The sequence below is a fragment of the Nematolebias whitei genome, chromosome 16 (assembly GCF_014905685.2).
Source record: "Nematolebias whitei isolate Nwh7 chromosome 16, NemWhi1, whole genome shotgun sequence".
NCBI classification, from domain to species: domain Eukaryota; kingdom Metazoa; phylum Chordata; class Actinopteri; order Cyprinodontiformes; family Rivulidae; genus Nematolebias; species Nematolebias whitei.
The window spans coordinates 14,225,416-14,246,460 of record NC_056513.1 but is presented as its reverse complement, the minus strand read 5'-3'; the positions used below and the strand labels follow the sequence as shown (position 1 = coordinate 14,246,460).

Genomic DNA, 21,045 nt, shown 5'->3' with positions numbered 1-21,045 from the left:
ATGGGACAACACCCACCCAAAAAAAAAAAATTCCAGCAGCTGGTCTCCTCAGTTCCTAATGTTTGAATTCTGTTCACAGTGATCAACATGGACCTGTCACAACTTGTTTTGATGTGTTGCAGCCAAAAATTCAACGCTATTTTCCTTTTTTCTTAAATATATTACAATAGTTTAAACATTTTGTATGTCTGCTATGGCCCTTTGTGAATAAAAAAACGGGTTTATGATATTTGAAAACCTTTCCATCGTGTTTTTATTTACATTTTACACAACGTCTTCACCTTTTTCTGAACCGAGGTTGTAAGCCTCCAACATTTACGTCTCACTGCTTTCTTTTTTTTATTGTTTTTGCCAATTTTTTTCTTAAAATATATATATTCCATATATGCAAATTTATATTTCACAGTAATATACAAACTAAGTGCTTTGGGAGTGAAGAGGACTTGTGTGCTGATGGTTTAGTGAGGAGGAAGGATGTTATTTACCCCACAAAAAAAATACAAAGAAAACGGTGAAGGAAAAATGCGTGTCTTTGGTAAAAAGAATGCTCCCGTAATGCCACATTAAAAACTGGCCGGACACTAAGGCAATTTACAAAATGAATAATTTTTTTTTTTTTCTTTTGTAGGGAATAATCCCAAACTCTGGAGTTGAATTTATCCCTCACCGTGCTGTTTTAATTAAAGGAAACTGTGAGAGGTAGGAGAGAGTGTAAGAAACAGTTACAGGTGACACAGTGAATCTTGAAGGAGAAATCTGAATGAAAACATGTCTGGACATGTCAAATCCCCCCAGTTCACATAGTGAAAACACGCCACGTCAAGGAAGACAAGTGTTTTGCTGAATCTCTGACTCTTAACTTCTCGCTTGATAAGAGCCAACATGTCCGATTGAAGAAGTGCAGGTTCCATCAGCGACTCAGAGGGTTTTCATCCTGAACTCAGCAGAACAGGCGTCCATCTTTATTCGGAGCATGGATTTCACACATCTGGATGTTTTCAAGCAGCGCTAAATAAACCTTACACCGATTGATTTTTTTTTTTAGTCCTGCAAGGTGCCAAAGTGAGTGTCCCTCCTCGGCAGATGACGTTGACGTGATGGGAAAAACCTCAAACCGCTCGTGTTTGTCCCTAATCTCGCCTTTTGTTGCGTCCACCCCTGCCGCTGCTGGATCCTTTTTTCCCTCCCTCCTTTTTAGCCTCTTTCACCTGAGACTTGACCTCTTCCACGTACTCAGTCAGAACCTCCCTGTTCTCTCCGCTGGCCTGGATGCTGTGAGGGTTGGTGGGAAGAGCTAAGTATGGGTGCTGGGGCAGAGTGGGAGATGGGGACATGGAGTTATTGACCGGTCCCTCCACCTGAGCTCCGTTGGACAGAGCTCTGTACTTGAGGCGGAGCTTGTGGGGCAGCGCAGTGGTTTTGACCTCGGTTTGGAACTCGCCGAGTAAGCCAACAGCCCCCTCTGTCTTCTGATGGTAGCTGCTGATGTCTGAGGAGGAAGAGGAGGGGGATTCGTCATCTGTGGAGCCCTCCTTATCGGAGCTCCGAGGATCCCCGTCACTTGAGGAGGTGTCTTTAGTGGAAGAGTTCTCCTGATAGAAACCATCGGCTCGGGGGCCTCCCTCATAGGTGAGCACTGGGGGCTCTTCATCCAGTGAATTGAGGTATCCGTTGTGCTGTATGAAGGACTTGCCCTCCTCACTGTGAATAAGATCAGGGGCAAATGAGTTCTGGTGGCTCTCAGTGTATTGGAGATCGTTCTCCTGAACCTGGTAGCTGCAACAATGGATGCTGTCATGTTGGACGTTGTGATTGTACCTTTGCTGCAGCTCCTCAGAGGACTCAGTGTGACCATTGGTGTAGTCATACTGTGGTGAGTCAATGGTTTTCGTCCTCTCTAGCTTTTCGGCAACCTCTGTGATGGTCACTGAGCAGTCAGAAAACCTGGAGATGTGCTGAAGTTGTCTGCCCTGCTGGGAATGCTGGTCCTTCGGTCTCTGTGTTTCCATGGGGTAACAGCCGCTGCTGGACTGGTACAGGATGACGCTCCTCTGTGCAGACAGGGCCTGAGGAGCAGGACTGGAGCGCTCCATGTGGCACTGCTGCTGATAGTCCCTGGGACTTTCGGCCAATGGGGCGCTTTGCTGGTGAGACGAAACCAGAGTGGTGTGGTTGTCATGGTAAGCACCACCTGGTATTCCATTGAGAATCCCATTGGGGATTTCGTTGCTTTCCAACTCCATGCTTGAGGGCTCCTTTTTAATGTTGTAACCGATGGGCTCGGGGCTGTCTCTGGAAGAGCCGTCAGACATGTCGGACATGGAGCCCAGCGGAGAGTACTTGTGGAGCGCCGTGTGGCGGTCACCCCGGCTAGACTGTTCGGTTTCAGATGAGTCTGAGTTCAGCATCACCTGAGATGCACTGGAATACCCGCTGCTGGAGAGGTAGGTGTTGCTATTTGGGGTGCCGTTGCTGCTCCCGCTGCTCCCAGCATTGCCATCAGTGACGCTGTTGGAGATCTGCTGACTTTTCTCCATGTAGGAGGACGCACTGATGAGGCCGAAGCGCAGCTTGAGTTGGAGGAGCTCCGTCTTCAGACGAACGTTCTCCTCGTTCAGAGCCATGACACGGTTCTCCAAGACCATGTCATTGAGGCGACGCTTTTCCCTCGAGCGTTTGGCTGCCTCGTTGTTCTTCCTCCGCTTCTCCCAATAGGACGCGTCTTTCTTCTCATCAGAAATGAACTCTCGCTTACGGCGGGACGTCACAGTGGGTTTGGAGCCTTTAGGCTGCCGGCCGAGCCGAGCGCCTCCTTCAGGAGCAGGAGATGGGAGGCTGTCATTGTAGGGGGAATAAGTATCAACTTCCATGGTGCTTTTGTTGGTGGTGGATGGGGTGTGCAGACTAAGACTTTCCATTTTTCTTCCCTGCTGGGAACCAGAGTGCGACTCTAGCAGAGGGTAATGGGGGGAGGGGGGGGAGATGTGAAATACGAGCCTTCTTCTTTAATGACGAGATGTTTGACCTATGTCGGGGGATCAGCAAAAACTTCTGGACGAGGTATTTGTGCTCCTCGGAGAAACTGCCTCATTGATTTCTACTAATTGTGTTTCAAAAATCAAAAGTAAAAACTTTCAAGTGTCCAAATTAGCCAGGAAGATTAAAAAAAGGTGAAACTCCACAAAAACCTCAGACATTGAAATGGTGTTTTAAAACACGGGGATGAAAAAAGAAAGCAAGTGTGTTGTTTTGGGGTTTTGAGTTGTCCCTGCGACTTCCTCCGAGCTCTTTGGAGTCTTCTGGGAGGTGACTTTGAGTTTATTGGTGTCTGTCGGTTTTCAGAGCTTGGATGCCTGTCAGGTGGCTGCTCTGATTCTTGCCGTTTCACACAGAATGTAGGTTAGCAGATCGTCTTGGGACCTCCTTGAAGGTCCAGCTTCAGCGTTGCTGTTTGTTGACGTCTAACTGGGATTCTGAGACAGAAACAAGGAGAAACAGAGGCAAAGTGTAAGATAAGGTGGAACGTCACAGCGGGTCTTACTGACATTTATGTATAAATAAAACAAAGTTTTAACATATCTGCTCGTCTGTGTTTATACTTTTAGCAAAATATCTCACGAATCACCAAAGGGCTTCTAACAAAACTTTCAGAAAGTAATCACTGGCTGAACTTTTACAACTGATTAACTTTTTGAGCCAGCAGAGTTCAAGGTTGGCGCCACAGTAAAGCACACTTAACAGAGGCAAAAATGTCTTCTATGCATCCATTTTACTGATATCGAGCTTAAATTTGGTCTTTTGGTAGCTCTGTGAAATGAAACGGAAGGTAAGATTCTTTGTCAACATGTGGATATGCTGCTGCTTCTGCAGTCATCTTGTGAAAATCTGTCACGTGAGGAGTGAAGTATGTTAAATTAGAGCAACCTCAGTCTGCAGCAACGGCCAAATAAAGAACTGAGGGAGTCATGTCTGGATGACTTTTGTGTAGGAAGAAAGCCATGATGTGTAATTGTAATTTATGCTTTTTAGAGGGTGAGATGCTTTCATGAAAACAACAGCGTCTCGGTTTCTCCGAAAGCTATTGTAGCATCTAAAATTACACAAGACATGCCGCTCAGCTTCCTTATGTGTCAACATTGAGCTAAACGGGAAACCTTTCCCACTCCTCGTGTGTTGCGTAATAAAATTAAAAACAACGCACAGCATATAGATGTTGACAGCGGTGCCGGGTTATGTAATACGCTCTTGTTTTTTTTTTCAGACCTGGTTCTGTCTCCTCTCTGCACAGCTCTGCATAGTTTATGTGCAGTAATTAATAACACATCACCGCACTGAGCCCTGGAGAGCGGTACAAACATGAAAACATCTTTTTGTGACGCAGAAACACACGCCCAGAGCGAATGTAACAATCTAGGTCACTGTGCCGGCGATAACAAAGTCTGTGGTTTCAGTTTTTGTTCAAAAAAACGTAATGGAGTGGAGGACCTATGATCGTGTTGCCAGATTTCTCTGCATGTGCTGGCCTTTTTCAGTTTCAAACCCTGGACACAGAATTCAGTGAAGCAAAGTCCTGGAGACTCAAGAATATAAAGTAATGAGCAAAATCCACACATTTTCCCCCCTCAAAGCAAACGGCAAATTTGTGCAAACTACCATTTGTTTACCTACAAAAGCAGCCGAAGAGACTAAAAAAGGTCAACAATGTTCACGGAAGAGCGAGAAGTCTGACATGTTTTACGTTTCTGTACGTATTTATACCCAATAACTTTAAACTTACTGATCTAGAGGATCTGGTAAACTACTGGAACGAACTCTTTCAAACGGCACCGCTCGATACAGTTCTGGATAACTTTTCAAATGTTTAACTTTTAAACGGTGAGTAAGAATAACATACAGATACCGGTGACGCGCATCACATCTCGAGGAATGCTCCCTACAACTTTTAACCTCCTATTTTCTTTCTGAGGAAGGTATGATGGGCAAGAAATGATGCAGAGAAGCGTTGCTGAAGAAACAGGCACCTCCTTGTGGTCTTTTCTGCACAATGAAAACCTTGGAAATGAGGCCAGACGCAGAGACGAACAAAGAATCTCCTTCGAACACTCCGGTTATTCGGATACTGATGACACAAGACAGAAAAAAACGCCTTCTGGCTCAAACTAAACTTCTCCCGTCTTCTGCGTTGCTTCGTTCTGATGCCACATAACTGTTGACATTGGTGGAAGTTTTCCAGACTGTTTACAGCCCCCCCGGGGGGGTCAGTGACCCCATTACATAACCTCTCCTTACAATTGCAGACTGCAACCTGGAACAATTGGAAAGCCTGTTTACTGAACCGTACCTGTTCTGTTGTGACCTGTGGGTGAAACTTCTTGCTCGTCTTCAAAAATCTACTCTTATGAGCCTCTCTTGTGTAAAGCTGGAGCACAAAGGGGATCTGAACACAACATGTGGAAAAATGTAGGCTCCAGTCCTCCTCCCATCATGGATCGTTTTCATTAAAGCATGCTGGTGGAGGTGGAGAGAGTGCGAAACAAAGGAGGGCGGGAAGGAAGCACGCGCACGTCTGCGCTGTCCCACTGACCTAGAAACGACGCAGAGCCGTAAACACTCCTCCTGTCTTTTGACGGTGTGCGCCGTTAAATAGGTCAGCGGGGCTACGAGGGAGGGCGGGCAGGAGGGTATTAGAACTCACGCTAAAAATAGAGAGCGAAGCCCAGGGAGGGTGGGAGGAAGCCGAGGCGGATTTGGTGACAGAAAGAATTCTGTTGAGAGGAATTTTACATGTCTGCTGCTGCAGGAGGGAATGAAAGCGTCATCTGCCTTCAGCGTTATGAAAGCCCCAGGAATAGATCCTTTCTGTTGTCTTCATGCACCTTTTTTCAGCACATTAAGCTAACACGAACCAGTGGCAGATGGGAAATTATAGTGAGAGATGGCATTGACGTCATGGCACACACCCATCTCTGCAGCCAGATTCAACTAGCAGGCTCTCTCTCTCTCTCAGGACTGCATGGGGAGGGGCTGCTGTTGTTGCTCGTAGTGTACGTGCTCTGAATTTCTCCTGCTTGTGTAACGCCGTGCGGATCGCATAGCAGCAGATGCTACAGGTTACCAGTCTCCATCTTGGCTCGCCCCTGGGCGCTCGGAATGAAAAGCCATGCCTGGCAGATAAACGCAGCGTATGATGCATCGTGTAATTGGCCCTTTGTGCAATAACTGCCACTTAAAAATAATGATTCATCGCACCTACTGCAAGCAGAGGAGAAATCACCCCACCCCAATACCCTATCAGACACTTGCTGCTCGGGGGAGACTGCTTCACCTTTGACCCCTCTCTGAGGCAAGTGAGAGTAAAACGCATGACATCTTCTCACCCCCCCCCCCCCCCCCTCCTAAGTCTTTAAAACGATCCAACACCACACACGTGGAGGGGCCTCCATTTTAAACCCCACATCTTTGTGCCACAACAAGAACTGGGGGTCCAGACATTCCCTGTGGGACTGAAACCACAGAAGGCTGTAAACTGAAGGCAAGGAAATGAAAATATTTGCTCTTGTCAAGGTTTATCTTGTGCATTTGGGGGGTGGGGGTGGTAATCCAGTCCTCAGACCTGGTTAAAATAGTCCACCTCTTGCCCTATAAACCTCATGCGTCTCCTCACACAGATTCCAGTCTGACCTACATTCACAAAGCTGGCTAAGACAGACCCTGAAACCAGACCGACTGGCAGCAGCCGAACTCGGACGAGGGCGGGGTGTGTGTGTGTGTGTTTCCACACATTGCATCACAGGCTCACATGTTTAACTGACCTTAAAGTCTCACTAATGCCGACTTTAGGAAATTCACTGCAAAGTATGGAAACTGAACTACATCAAACGGTGCAGTTTGAGGGAGTTTCCTCCAGTTGTTTTCCAGCTGCAACTGAAATGCAGGTATGCACTCGATGTAAACAAAGCACTTTTCCCCCCTGCATACTTTACTTAACAAATCTGAGCATGAATGTAGCGATACGTCAAAACTGTAAACGGCTCTTCAATGGACGCCGTCAGAGTTGGATTTATTTTCAGTCACTTCGGCTGTTTCTGTAGGTAAACAAACACGTGGCTGCAGATTTTGCTCACAAATGTTTAACTCCAAGACAGATTAACCATTAATATGATAAAAACGTGCAGATTTTGTTCCTTACTTACATTTTCGACCGGTTTTCACGAGAATGTTACGAGCGCGTTTACCCTTCTGCTTTTTCTGAGCTATTCTTTTTCTAAGCAGGTTAAAAATAGCAGCTGCAGTTCCTGAGCAGCTGAGTTACATCACAGCTGAAAACATAAAAAAAAAAAAAACACACACTGCAAGTATTTCCAACATATATCTGCGTTAATTTTTTAATATATATAAAGGTTAAGTACAAATTAAAGAGGATTCAATTATAATGTGTGTCCCAGGAGGGAGCTGCTGTTTGGTCCCTGCTGGTTAAATCCTCCAACACTCTGAAAGCAAAACATTCTGCTTTGATGAACACATTTCCATAACCTATAACCTAAAAAAAACACAACTGCATCATTTCTATACACAAAAACAGAAAAAAAGATAAACCAATGCTTTGATTTACGCACTAAATCGGATGAAAATGGCACCAATCCTAAAAGAAAACACAAGATTTCGAGTAAAAGCTTTCAATCTTTTATGGTTTTCGAGGTTTTAGCTGACTTTTTGAGCTTAAATTCAAACCAAATGCTGAACAAGCAGAGAAATATCCCGAGCTGAGCTGGAATGGTGAACAAAGCAGCAGCGTGCCATGTGTCCGATTCCTGCTCCCTGGAAAAACACTTCACCAGGAGCCATTCCACCCGCCGTGACATTGACAACACGTGCTGCGATAATTCTGTGGTAAAAATCGAAGATAATGCGTGAACCAAAGGTTGAGATTTGCGTGTGCTGCGTGACGGGAAAAGGCTGAAAGTCACGCTCCGACGCGGGATCAACCGGCGGAGCGCCATGTGAACAATAAGCATCATGCCCTTGTCGGGTAATCTACCAGTTTATTATCCTGGAACAGATGAATAAACACGGGTAAAACCAGAAAACACGAGCCGGTCCAGTTCGGATCGTACCTTTCAGTCGTGCGTCCTGGCGGAGGAGGAGAAAAGGTTCAGGCTTCCCCGACAACAAAAGCCGTCTCGCTCCCGTTTCCTCCTTCCCTTCAGAAAACCTCCGGAAGAAAAGAAACGAAAAAAAGGGTGCGGGGGGGAACAGAACTTTCTGCCTGTGTCCCGGTTCGGATGAGTCAGCGGTGCCGGCTGGGTTGCAGTTTCCGTCTCTTGGCTCGGGCTGCCTGTCTGTGCGTGCGTTACGCGCCGCCGGACTCTTTGCTCCAGTTTCTCCGGCTCCCCTTCAGATATGTGTTAGTAGGTCAGCGGTTGCATAACAGCTCTTCAGGCTGCAGAGTCACGCTTGTGTCCCGGATCTCTCCACGACCCGACCCCCCCACCAGGACGACCCCCTGGATTCTGCGCCCCGTCTCCATTTAACCCCGTAATCCGTAAATAAAAGTACTTTAATACAAAACTTCACATTTCAGGCGCTGCTTTGTTCTTGAAGCAAAAACCAAATTAATCCTGATCATAAGAAATAATGATGATAATAAAATCTGCAGTTTCTTTCCCCTCATATTTAAGATTTATGTGTCCTCAAATGAAAAATGTTGAAGTCTCTGAAAACAAGTCAAGGATGACTGAAAACAGCTCTTTGGGGGACAAGAAGTCCAATAATTTTGCTGTGTGGACACGTTTTCAGCTCAGATTTGTTTCGTTAAGCAAAGTGCATTGTTTTCATTTAGTGCAGACCCGCATTTCAGCATCTCACAATATTTGAAAACGTACTGGAGTAAACTCTTCCAAACTGCACCGTTTGATTTAATCCAGGATAACCTTTTGATTTCATAGTTTAATGTAAGCACCTTTAAACTGAACAGAAACTATAAGAAAACTTTTTTTTCCTAAAAATCTGTGTAACAGCACTGTTGAAATTTTAGGAATACAATAAAACACACACATTTATATATATGTATATCATTGGACTAATATTTAAATTAGGAATTCATGATATTGGATTTTTGGCCGATATTCAACATGCCAATATCCTAAAACTTATTTGGCCAATAACCGATACCAATACCGATATTTTTCCCCTAGACCATGTGTGTCAAACTCAAGGCCTGGGGGCCAAATATTGCCCTCGTTGACATCTTATCTGGCCCTCAAGATGATGTGTGAAATGTAAAATACTTCTTTCTCTTGAATTTTTCAGTAATCTTTGATTATGATGTCAAAAGCACAACAGAGAACATCAAATGAGACCAATCAAACTCTTGTTGAGGAAGCTGTGATAAAAAAAAAAAGAAAAAAGTTTGGTATCTGATTTGAGTTCATGTAGTTTATGAAATTGGCCCTTAGTTTGAAAAAGGTTTAAATTTGGGCCCCCTTTTATAAGTGAGTTTGACACCCCTGCCCTAAACCTACTTACAGAGACTACATAGCTTTTTCTGCTGTGGAATTAAAATACATTATTCTGCATGGTCTTTGTCAGTTTGGCCTGATACCAAATGCAGATGTCAAAAAAGGGTCTGAAAACGATGTAACACTGTATAAATATAATATATATATAAAAACACAGCGCCTTTTATATCGGTGAGTTATTTTGATGGAATGGACATTTAATTTTATCGCTAATATCGTCCGATACCGATACATGCCGATAATATCGTGCATCCCAAATATAAGTGCATAATATTTTATATAATAATAGGGGAGCGGAGGCGCAGAGGCTAGAGAAGGTGGGCCTGTGATCAGAAGATCACTGGTTCAACTCCCGGTACTGAGAACATCAAAAATGTGGGTGGAAAGGTGAAGCACCCACACCTGCCTCCACCCTCATTTGCCCCATGAGCAAGGCCCTTAACCCCCACCGTCTGCTCGCCCGAGTGCTCTAGATAGCAGCTCTCTGCTCCACACAGAGGGCTGTGGTAGCTCGGTGGTCTGAGGTTGTGTCAGGAAGAATATCCAACGTAAAAATAATTGCAAGTCTTCGTGGGACTCAGTTTGTTGTGATGTTGTGACCCCTGAAGAAGGGAGCAGCCGAAAGAAGAAGAAAAATTATATAATAATACATAACCAATATATTTGCCTCAAAATCTTAAAAATTGCACATACAAGTTTAAAAATTGAAGACATAATCGTTCAAATATTAGCTTCTTGTTCTATTTTGCCTTTTTAAATTAAGATAATAAAATAATCTTGTTGTTGTTTGTGTTTATTACGAAATGTCTTCAGTGATAGATTGCGTTCATCCCAGTGTTTCATGGAATAAACTCTAAAGTGATAGTTCAGATTTTTTGCAACTGGGTTTTTAGGAGCAGTGGTGAACAATAACTATCTTACCTGCTGTAGATAGCTCTTTGAGAGGGCCTCGGTCGGGAGACGTAAAGTTTAATTTTGACTGGTCCGAGCAGGAGTTAAAATTAAATTGCGTCTTTTGTCTGTCCTCTCAGACCACAGCCGGTCCACAGATGGACGCCCACTCTGATGGAGCCCGATTCTGGTTCTGTTGGTAGTTTCTTCCAGTTTAAAGGAAGTCATCCCTTCCAACTGTCGCCTCCATGCTGCTCAGGAAACAAAATGAAGATTCAACCCGATCCGCTGGCTTCCTCGGATTACTTTTACTAAAACGTAGCATTTCATATTCAACTGTGAATGTTTTGTTTTCTCGCGCTAAAGAATGAACCGTAACCAGATTTAAATCCAGATCTGAATCTGATTTATAATTTGGACTCATTTTTAAGGTACCCTGAGAAGACTTGTGTTGTGAACTGGCTGTATATTCTGAATTAAACTGAATTTAAGTTGTTCAAAGATCTTAAATATTTATAATTGTTCCATGGAATCTCACTTTAAAGGATATTAAGTATCATTTGAGGTTAAATTAATAGTGAGATTTATATAAATGATCTGATGTATAGACATTAAATACTTTGAGGTATTTTCTGACCGTAGTCGGGTTTTGTTGAGTTTCTGTTTATATGGTGTTTTTTTTTTTTTTTTAATGAATTTGTTCTTGTTTTGTTGAACTTCACCTTGCTCTTGTCTCGTGCTTTGGTTGTGTTCGACCAAAACGTTTACAGCTCGATCATTTCTCAACAAAAGATGGTTTTAGTTGACGACTCTGGCGTAAAAGATATGCATTCAGTCGAGAAGTTACATATTTAAAGATGTTTATCCTTCTTTTAAACAAAATAACTTGAGCTTTTTTAACCAGAAACCAACAACGAGATAATCTAATGTCTAATTAAAAAGCTATTTATTGATAATCATTTTATTGATTTGTGTTTATTAGTTTGTTGATTATTTTCTTGCGTGTTTTTGTTTGTCAATAGAGGACATCAAAGCTGCTTAAGAGCTTTTCCATCATCCCACAAATCCTGTTGTTCCCAACACATATTTCATCTGCAGTTACATCAGATTCGTCCCTTCCCCCCACCTTGTGTGATATACCACACACGTGCACGCACACACACAGCACCGCCACCATTATTACCATGTTGGGGGAAACAGAGGCCTTGAACTTGTCTGGCTCCACCACCCCCACCAGTCTGAGAACCACCAACCCCCAACACACTCCAGCATTTCTGCAGCTGCCCCTGCATGCAGGCAGTCCCTTGGCAACGGTGCCGTGTGCCGGGGCCTGCTTAGCAACTAGAAGGCTTTCATGCACTCGTATATTTATTGGGGGCAGGTTATCAGACCAGAGAGGCCATGTTGATCCGCAGAACGGTGTCTGCAGCTGCGTGTGCGCACTGAAATGCATTTATTCTCTTTAAGTTATTTATAAGCTTCAACGGGATCGACTTCTGCAGGTTTATAAAATGCATCTTTGCGCTTGCTGCATGCGCAGAATGTGGTGGTAAACAAAAGAGGAGACCTGTAAAGAAAAAAAAAAAATGCATGAATGAGTGAGCAATTCATGAAAATTGTGCCCCCTAGTGTTGATAGAAGCTCTAATATAGAACAAAATGTTGCCTTTTAAATGAGAATAATCGAACCAGGTTGAAAAGTTCATGCTCAATAATCCAAATAAAAAATGCAACAATGCTCAGACTGGATGGTTTCTTTTTTTTTTTTTTTTTTTTGAAGCGTTGCATCCTTCATCCAAAGGACTTCCATCAATTCGAGGAGCCACAAACAAACTCAGTCCCATAAGCAGCACACTCACATAGTGGACCAACCGGTTTACTGGTGATAAAATGGTTTCTCTCACCCCGTCGACTCCTCTGAGGCAGCCATTGCCAAAGTGGTTCACTCCTTAACCAGGATGAGTGAGGTCCTCTGGACGGGTTCTTTGTTGAAATGTTTCCTCTGCTGTTCTTACATCACTCAGCCCCCTGTGAAAAGCAAGCGGCCATCAGGGCACTAACGATCGGTGGTCAGGCTGATGGTCCTCTTTTTCCATGTCAGGTAAATAATGCTAACTTATTTTTTATTTATCAGTTCAGTGTCCTGAGATGATTTCTATTGTGACTTGGTGTTGCTACTGTATATAAATAAACTGACTTGAATTGAATCCAACAACTGGTTCTGGCTGTCACCAGTAAACTGTCTGATCCACTATGAGAAGTTGCAGACTGAGTTTGTTGCAGCTTCTCAGACTGAAGAAGTCTTTTGGATAAAAGATGAAACGTTTCGACAAAGAGGAACCCGTCCAGAGGACCTGACTTGACCCATGTCCAGACATCACTGTGCGAGAGGTGGCGGACATCCTGGACAGGTCTCCAGTCCATCACAGGGACACATAGAGACAAATAAAACAAACAACCATTCACTTTCTCACTCACACCTAGGGACAATTTAGAGTTACCACTCAGTCTAACATGCATGTTTTTGGGCTGTGAGAGGAAACTGGAGTACCCAGAGAAAAGCCACGCATGCACAGAGAGAACATACAAACGCCACCCAGAAATGACCCCGGCCGGGATATGAACCACGGCGACATGCTCATTGAAAGGTAGCAGCTCTACCAACTGCGCCACCGTGCCGCCCATAACTATTATTTGTATGGGAAAAATAAAAGACAGAAAATTCCTTGAACAAATGGATATTTCCCAACATCTTTCATGACAGTTTTGACTGAAATCATTATAAGTTGAGTAATAAAGCCGTGGTTTGGTCAAAACATCACAAATGATGTGTTTGCGGCGCTCAGAGTATGAGATAACGTTTAGCTACTACCACACCAAACTGTAGCTCAAAAACTGCCTGAATGGAAGTCTTTTCTGAGCCACCAAACAAAACTAATTCTCACAAACAGCATACTCCATAGTGGGAAAAAAAAACTGTTTGCTGGTGCTAAGATGGCCTCCGAGGCCTGCCCTCTCCCCCATCAACCCCTCTGAGACAGTCATGCCAAAGTGGTTCAAAACATCAAAGTTCATGCTCAATAATCCAGGTATTAAATGCAACAATGTTCAGTCAGGTCATCTGGACTGTTTCTTTTTTGGCTGAGATGTTTCTTTTCATCCAAAGGACTTCTTCAATCTGAGGAGTCACAAAACAAAATTGATTCCCACAAATGACATAATCCATAGTGGGGAAAAAAAAAAACAGTTATGCTGTTTGTGAGAGTCAGTTTTGTTTGGTGGCTCCTCAGATTGAAGAAGTCCTTTGGATGACGGACGAAACGTCTCAGCAGAAAAAGAAACCATCTAGATGACCTGACTGAACATTGTTGGATAGCTGGATTATTGAACATGCACTTTGGTCTGTCCATGAAAGTTGTGAACAGTTTGTGATAGCGGTGGTCCTGGTGGAGTCCCACACAGAAGGGGTCCGACTTACTGCCAGCAATGTGAACAAAGCGACTGAATGGCCCAAGCAAAGGACCCCCCTCCCCCCACTTCCCATACTGACAGAGCATCCCCCACAGTGTACCTCAAGGAACATGGTCGAATGCCTTCTCCAAGTCCACAAAACACATAGACCAGTTGAACAAGTTTTTATTAACCCTTTGACGACCCTAGCAAGGGTAAAGAGCCGGCCCAGTGTTCCACAGCCAATTAATGTCTCCTCAAAATCAAAAAGTTCACGGCAAAATTTGTTTCCAGTCAACATTTTTCAGTCAGATCATCTGGACAGTTTCTTTTTTTGTGCTGAAACGTTTCGCCTTCGATCCGGAAGGCTTCATCAGTCAAGGAAACACACAACACAAAACTGATTCTTCCACCGACAGCTTACTCCAAAGTGGAACAAACCAGTTATGTTGGTACTAAGATGGTCTCTTTGGTACGCCCCCTCCTCCATTGCCAGCCCTCTTCCTTGTTGACAGTCGTGTCAAACTGGTTGAAAACAACTGAGCATGGACTTTGTTGTTTTCAGTCACATTTATTTACCTGCAGACCACCTCCAGTTTAGTGTGGGTCAGTCGTTTAAGCTACGTGGTTTTGGGTGGATTCAACCGAATGGTTTGTTTACGTTGACTGTGGACCCACATTGGAATAACACATCTGAGAAACCCTTTAAAATGGCATCATTTGATAAAGTTCAGGATAACCTTTTATATATTGAAGGTTATTGCATCAAATGGTTTGTGGTTCATGTCTGCTGATCGCATCCTTCTCTTCTACGAATCATTTTCTACCTTTCAGGCTAAAAATAGCTTTTTTTTGGTGCTGACGTTATGGATGACTCACTCAGAGTCACTCGCTCTCTCTCTTGTTTTTCTCCTTAGTCCCACACCCCACCGTCCCGCTTTGATTGTGATTTCCATGATGTCATTCATAATGCAGCTCAAACACACTATGCATAAGTTTTAAACCCCAATTTGCCTTCAAGAAGAAAACCTTTCTTTGAATCTTTTAAAGAGGATTTTTTCTGTAGTTTGTCAGACTTTCTGAAGGTCTTTCAAAGATTTTTCTTATCAGTTTTGGCTACTTTTGCTCTTGTTTTCCATCCAATTCTGATACTTGATGAAGAGTAGGTGTCAGGTCTAACACCATCAACAGCAGATGAATGTCTGATATATATGTATTTGATAAAAAGTGGAACAAACGGCAAATATTTGATGCTGGACCTGAGAGATGCAGTAACCTTCAGCTGATCTTCAACCGTTTTTTTGCTGAAAGCTCTTTGAAAATCACTTTGTTGGAACAAAAATCCCATTTTCTGTTGACCAATGAGACGTTTTTGGTATTTTTCATGATTTCAACTCGACAAATGGGAAAAATGGTCTTTTTGACAAACTGCTTAAAGATCCCATTTCATGTAGATTATTTGTAAACATGTTCACACTATTGAAACCATACTAATGCATAACTTTAATGCATCAAATGGCTTAAAATACTTTTTATGTTGCTGAATCCATTTTTTGAATCTGACAAACATTTCTTCAGTTTTATTTTCCTTTAAGCTTCAGATTAAGTTGTTTAAAGAGACTCTGAGCGATTTACAGTGCATCCAAATTACCATATTTTTTGGACTATAAAGCGCACCGGATTATAAGGCGCATTAAGCGAAACAAAACAGTCGGATAAGTCATACTTTCTTCAACTCGTTCACAATAACCACATAAAATTGGTTATAGGTCAGTAACCACAACCAGAATTAATACAGAAGGCTCACAGTCGATTGTTGAGAAAATTAAAGATTTTAACTGTGCCTTATAGTCCAAAAAATACGGTAAGCACTTTTAATAAACACAACATAAAACACTCTAAAAATGAATTTTGTCACAATAATCACACCTTTAACACAAGTTAATGCCAAAATAATGGTCTAAAAAAATCAGAGTCAGAGTTTCTTTATTGTCATTCGCACCTCATGTGGTACATGTGGTGGAGCGAAATTATGTACGCAGGGTCCCAATTACATCCAACAATAAAATGTATAAGAAAAACAGTAATAACATCTAAGATATGAACTAAGAAAAACATCAACTAAATATACACTAAGCACTCATAACATAAAACATTGAACATCAGCACAAACATGAACATGAGTCTGTGAGCAGATGTGCACGCATGATGCGCACAAATGATGGAGTTTAAAAATCTGCAAACAGAGAAAGAGGCGCTCTAATTCCAGGGATTGACGTGGCTTTAGTGGGAAATCGAGCTGTTTTGTAACAGAGGGGACATGTGAGTATAGCGCAGGGCTGGAGGTTCAGACGGGGACAAGTTACACAAACAAAAGTAGCTTTGTTTGATGCACAACGTGCTGGACAACAAGACTTCCTCTGAAAAGACGGAAACATTTGACATTCAGACTTCCTGCATCATTTTCACCGCTTCAAATAAAACAATAGTTCCCATCGAAGCAAAGAAAATCCTCGTGATTGTTTAGAAACGTCACATTTCTGTGAATCCTTTCCTGCGAATATGATGATAATGAGAGCCCGTTACACATAATCATTATCACTGGGTAAATAAACAAGCTTCTGCTGCGCTCAATAATTAAAAATACATTCCTGCTTTCTTTTACAAAAGCTGGAAATGATTTGAAAAGAGACAGAGGAGCCTCTTTAATAAAGTCACTGGGAGTTTCTTTAAAAGTTGTTGAGAAATTTCCATCAGGACAAAAAAATAATCTGTCATTTAAAGAATAATTCTAAAAATCAAAAGGAGGAAAAAGTTGATTGTCTATTTGAAAACTAGAGAAAATGCATTTTTTGCTTAGGTTAAAAAAAAAAGAATCTACAAAGAACTTAACGGAAGCTAAAGGGTAAAAGCTAAACATTAGCTGTAAGATAAAAATAGCACAGCGGCAGTTAAAAGAAGCAGGGCAGTAGCTCTAAGCTAAAAGGAGCACTGACAGCTAAAAGCTAAATGGAGCTAAAGAGCAACTAAACTAAATGGAGCAGGAGAGTAGTTTGAATCTTAAAGGAGAACGATATCTAAAAGCTAAAAGGAGCACATAATAGCTAAAAGCTAAATGGAGCAAAACAGTAGCTATAAGCTAATAAGGGGCAGGTCAATATTTTAAATCTCAAAGGATCACAACGATATCTAACTACTAAAGAGAGCTAAATGGCAGTGATAAGGTGAAAGGAGCAAAATGCTAGCTACAAGCTAAAAGGGGCATGTGATAGCTAAAAGCTAAATGGAGCAAAACAACAGCTAGGGCAACATAGTTTAAGAAGGAACATAACAATATCTAAACGCTAATAGGAGCTAAACGGTAGCTATGAGGTTGAAGCAACACATTAGCTAAATGCTAAAAGGTGCTTAAGAAGACCAAAATAAATAAATAAATTAATTAATTAAATTTAAAAAATAAAGATTTTGCAAGTAGCTAACTCAAGGTCATTTAACGCTAACGTTCATACAAGTTCAACCCTTTGTTTCTCTTTGAGACAATTTAACAAAAAGTTAATTAAATATAAAAATATAAAAGAATCAACAGCAAATATAAAATGAACATTTAAGATATTGTCTCATTGTAAACTGAAGAAGATGGATTTTCTTCTCCTGATTTGAGCTAAATGTTGAAAGAATTTAATGTCTGAAGTTGTTTCCCTCTTAATGTTGTCAGATTAATAAAATAAAACACTTCAGTTTAAGATTATTCGTTTAGATGCGTCATTTCAGTGAGCGCTGATTGTAATGAAACTTGCAGGAAGTTATCAATGGATGCACATCTACAACACAGAAATGGGTTTAACTCGGTTAATTTTGCAAACGCTGAACTAAAGCTGTGTGTGGCAGTAGCTGAGAGTCATTCTCAACACGTATTCTGAGCGAGACGTCTTGTGAGTAACGTTACACACAAGCCATGACTAAAACCACTACAGCTTTGTCGTTTCTTAGACTCATGTCGGGCCTGTAATTATCTGTGCTTTGGTTTTAATTAGGTAATAAAACTGTTCTGAAATCATGGCGGAAGTGAAAATGTTGCACAGGCGCTGATTATTTTCTGTGTTCAGAGAAAAGCACAAATCAAAGGGAGTTTAATCACCGCTGTGTCCTCAGCAGACCTTCCTCTCATTATATTCAAACTGTTCCTCTGTTGCTCGTGGGCGACTGAGAGGAAGAAAACGGGCTGTTTGTTCTTCTAAATCCATAATTTCGTTTGAAGTAAAGAGTTTTATCCACAATTAATGTTGCGGCCAAAAACAAAACTTTAATTGTATTAGAAAAGACTGCGTTGTATTATAATTTTTACTCGATGCAGAGCTTTGTTTGACTCAGACAGGTACAAATCTACAGCACATGGCTCAGTAGCTTGTATCTCAGTTATTCTTTAGTGTTTGTTTTTAAAGCCTGACGCCTCAGAGAAATAATCACTAAAATAAACTCATGCTGAGCCTCATGAATACAATATTTTTGAAGTTGTGTATAACTCTGGAATTTGCAGTGTATTACATATTATTTAAGAAAAAGATACGGCTCATCTCTGGCAGTTTCTGATGATTTTATGACTTATTTGAAGCTGATCGTGTCATTTCTTGTTGTATAAGTTTGCGTTACAAAGCAGTGGATCAGTTTCTTTAATGCGTGCCGCAGTGTGAAGCCATGCACTGTCGTTGCATTTTCTATAAGTTTCATAGTTGTACAAATATTCTTTAGGAAAAGTCGGGACCTCAAGCAGCCCAGTTCAGTACTGGTAATGTTTTGCAGTGATCCATCCATTATCTTTTACCCAATTATTCCTTTCTTTTTGGGTCACGGGTGTCCCTGGTGCCCACGTCCAGACCAGCAGTCACTGTGCAAGAGGCGGGGGACACCCTGGACAGGTCTCCAGTCCATCACAGGGACACACAAGACAAACAACCATTCACTCTCTCACTCACACCTAGGAACAAGTGAGAGTTACCATTCAGCCTAACATGCATGTTTTTATCTGTGGGAGGAGCAGAGTACCCGGAGAAAACCCACACCTGCACAGAGAGAACATGCAAACTCCACCCAGAAAGGCCCCCGGCCGGGATTCGATTCGGTGACCTTCTCACTGAGAGGCGGAAGCTCTACCAACTGCGCCACCGTGCTGCTGTTTTGCAGCGAAGCGTTCATAAAAGGTTCAGAAAGTGTTTCTGGTTTGTCTCATTGGAAACTGCGTTACAAACAACATGAAGATGCACTCCATACACGACTGAAGATTTTTTTTTATTAACACTTAAATGGTTTGTTTTTACTTTAAAAATAAGTAATAAATTAAAGGGTTAGCCATCTTTGATAGATGCACCATCACCCTCTGCCTTTCATGACAGAGTCTGAAATAAAATGTCAAATAATCTCGTCAGAGTTTGATTAAACCCTGAAAATAATCTCATCTATGATCTCTTGTGGTATCTTCAATGATCTTGGAGTACGTGTTGTGAAAGACTCTCAGCTACTACCACACCCAATTTTAGCTCAGTACTTGTAAAACTGACTGAGTTTCAGCCATTTTTGTTTTGGCTAACATCAGTCAGCTGTGACCGCCATCTTGAATTGAACTGATGCCAAAGACAATCAGTAATTACTTTCTGAGAGTTGCATTGATTCATTCATTCAGTGGTTCTTGTGTTGTGAATGATTCTCAGCTACCATCACACCAAACTTCAGCTCATGCTTTGTAAAAAGGACAGAGTTATAGTGATTTCTGTGCTGGCTGTGGCAGCCATATTGAGTTAACCCCAAAATCTAATTAGCTGTGGACGCACATCCAGTGATTGTTCCCTGAAAGAGCTTTTAAACAGTAAACTATGAAACAAGGAGAGCCCGGAGCAAACCCAGGACTAGTCTGGAAGGATTATATCTCTTCTCTGGCCCGGGAACACGTCAGGATCCCCCAGAAGGATCTGGAGAGGGAGGTCTGGGTAACAGGCAGACAGTTTTTCCTCATTTACATTGAATAAATTGTGGATTTATTCAATTTTGAACACCATTTGAAGGATTTGGGATCCTAAAAAAACACATAAATTCATATCTTTGAGTGTAAACATCAGCATACGTGTGAAAGCTGTGTGTGTGTGTGTGTGTTTTGATGGGAAATGAGCTCTGTAACGTGATGATGGCTCCCATCGTGACATAATGAGGATGAATCAGTGGGAGCTGAGTTACATAAGCAGCTCATCTCAGGCTGACCCAGATTAGAAACACCGCAGATTAAACATCCTGCAAGAAAAAAAAAAAAAACTAAAAAGAACAAAACATCCCATCAGCAGCAGAGCTGGGCCACCTAGAGGTGAAAAATAACTTTACACTTTTTATTTGAAGAAACCTGTTTTCTCTCCAAGACCAAAAACGACCTGAAACTTTCCCTTCTACATGATAAGATATAAAAGCACAAACTTACATTTATTGTCTTAGAATAACTCAGGCCAAACTGCAACAGAAGCCTTTATTACTCAAATTACATTGAATGCAACAATACTTAAAATGACATAAAAGCATAATTAAAAAACGTAAAATAATATAGTATTGATTTGTTGATGTGAAAGATAATAAATATGCTAGACAGCTGGGACAGATCCAAACTATTTACAGCTTTAAAGAGAGAAAGAAGGCCTACGTTACAAACCCACAAAGTTGTGGACATTTGAATAAATTTAAAAGACGAAGACATTGGATCCTCTCAGCGGATGGTGGATATACTGTCGTGTGCTTAAGTCTTACGCACAGTGTTTTGCTTGTGTCTACATAGTGTGTACAGTGTTGATCAAAGTAACCCTGCTTTGGCATTTTGGAATTTTAAACATTCAACACAAATTTTGGAAAACTTGGGACATAAATGATTCATAAACCACATAATAATAAACAGTTTATTTGTAGATGGTGGACCCCTGCCCATCTTTACTTCTGAGAGATTCAGCCTCTCTAAAATGCTTTTTTTATATCCAGATCATCTCCCTCCAGTTTTCGCTTCTCTCCAGTGGCTCCCTGTTAAATTCAGAACAGAATTCAAAATCCTACTACTAACCTACAAAGCCATCAACAACCTAGCTCCATCTTATATTAGAGTTCTTATTGTTCTAAATTTTCCTAACAGAGCACTTCACTTTCAGACTGCAGGCTTACTTGCG

The 21,045-nt window shown here is 41.9% G+C and overlaps 1 protein-coding gene across 2 annotated transcripts; it reads right to left on the bottom strand.

The window, feature by feature from the left end:
* Nucleotides 1-333: 333 nt before the first annotated feature.
* On the bottom strand, nucleotides 334-8,429 carry LOC119422349 (nuclear factor interleukin-3-regulated protein). Of its 2 annotated transcripts, none has more exons than XM_037689706.1 (2): nucleotides 8,115-8,429; nucleotides 334-3,473 (listed from the first exon to the last, which is right to left on the bottom strand). In XM_037689706.1, exon 2 carries the CDS (start codon nucleotides 2,916-2,918, stop codon nucleotides 1,131-1,133), a length of 1,788 nt encoding a protein of 595 aa, XP_037545634.1. In that variant the 5' UTR covers nucleotides 2,919-3,473; nucleotides 8,115-8,429; the 3' UTR covers nucleotides 334-1,130. The 2 variants fall into 2 exon arrangements, with proteins under 2 accessions (XP_037545634.1, XP_037545635.1); XM_037689707.1 differs by lacking the exon at nucleotides 8,115-8,429 and adding an exon at nucleotides 5,342-5,475.
* Nucleotides 8,430-21,045: the final 12,616 nt, after the last annotated feature.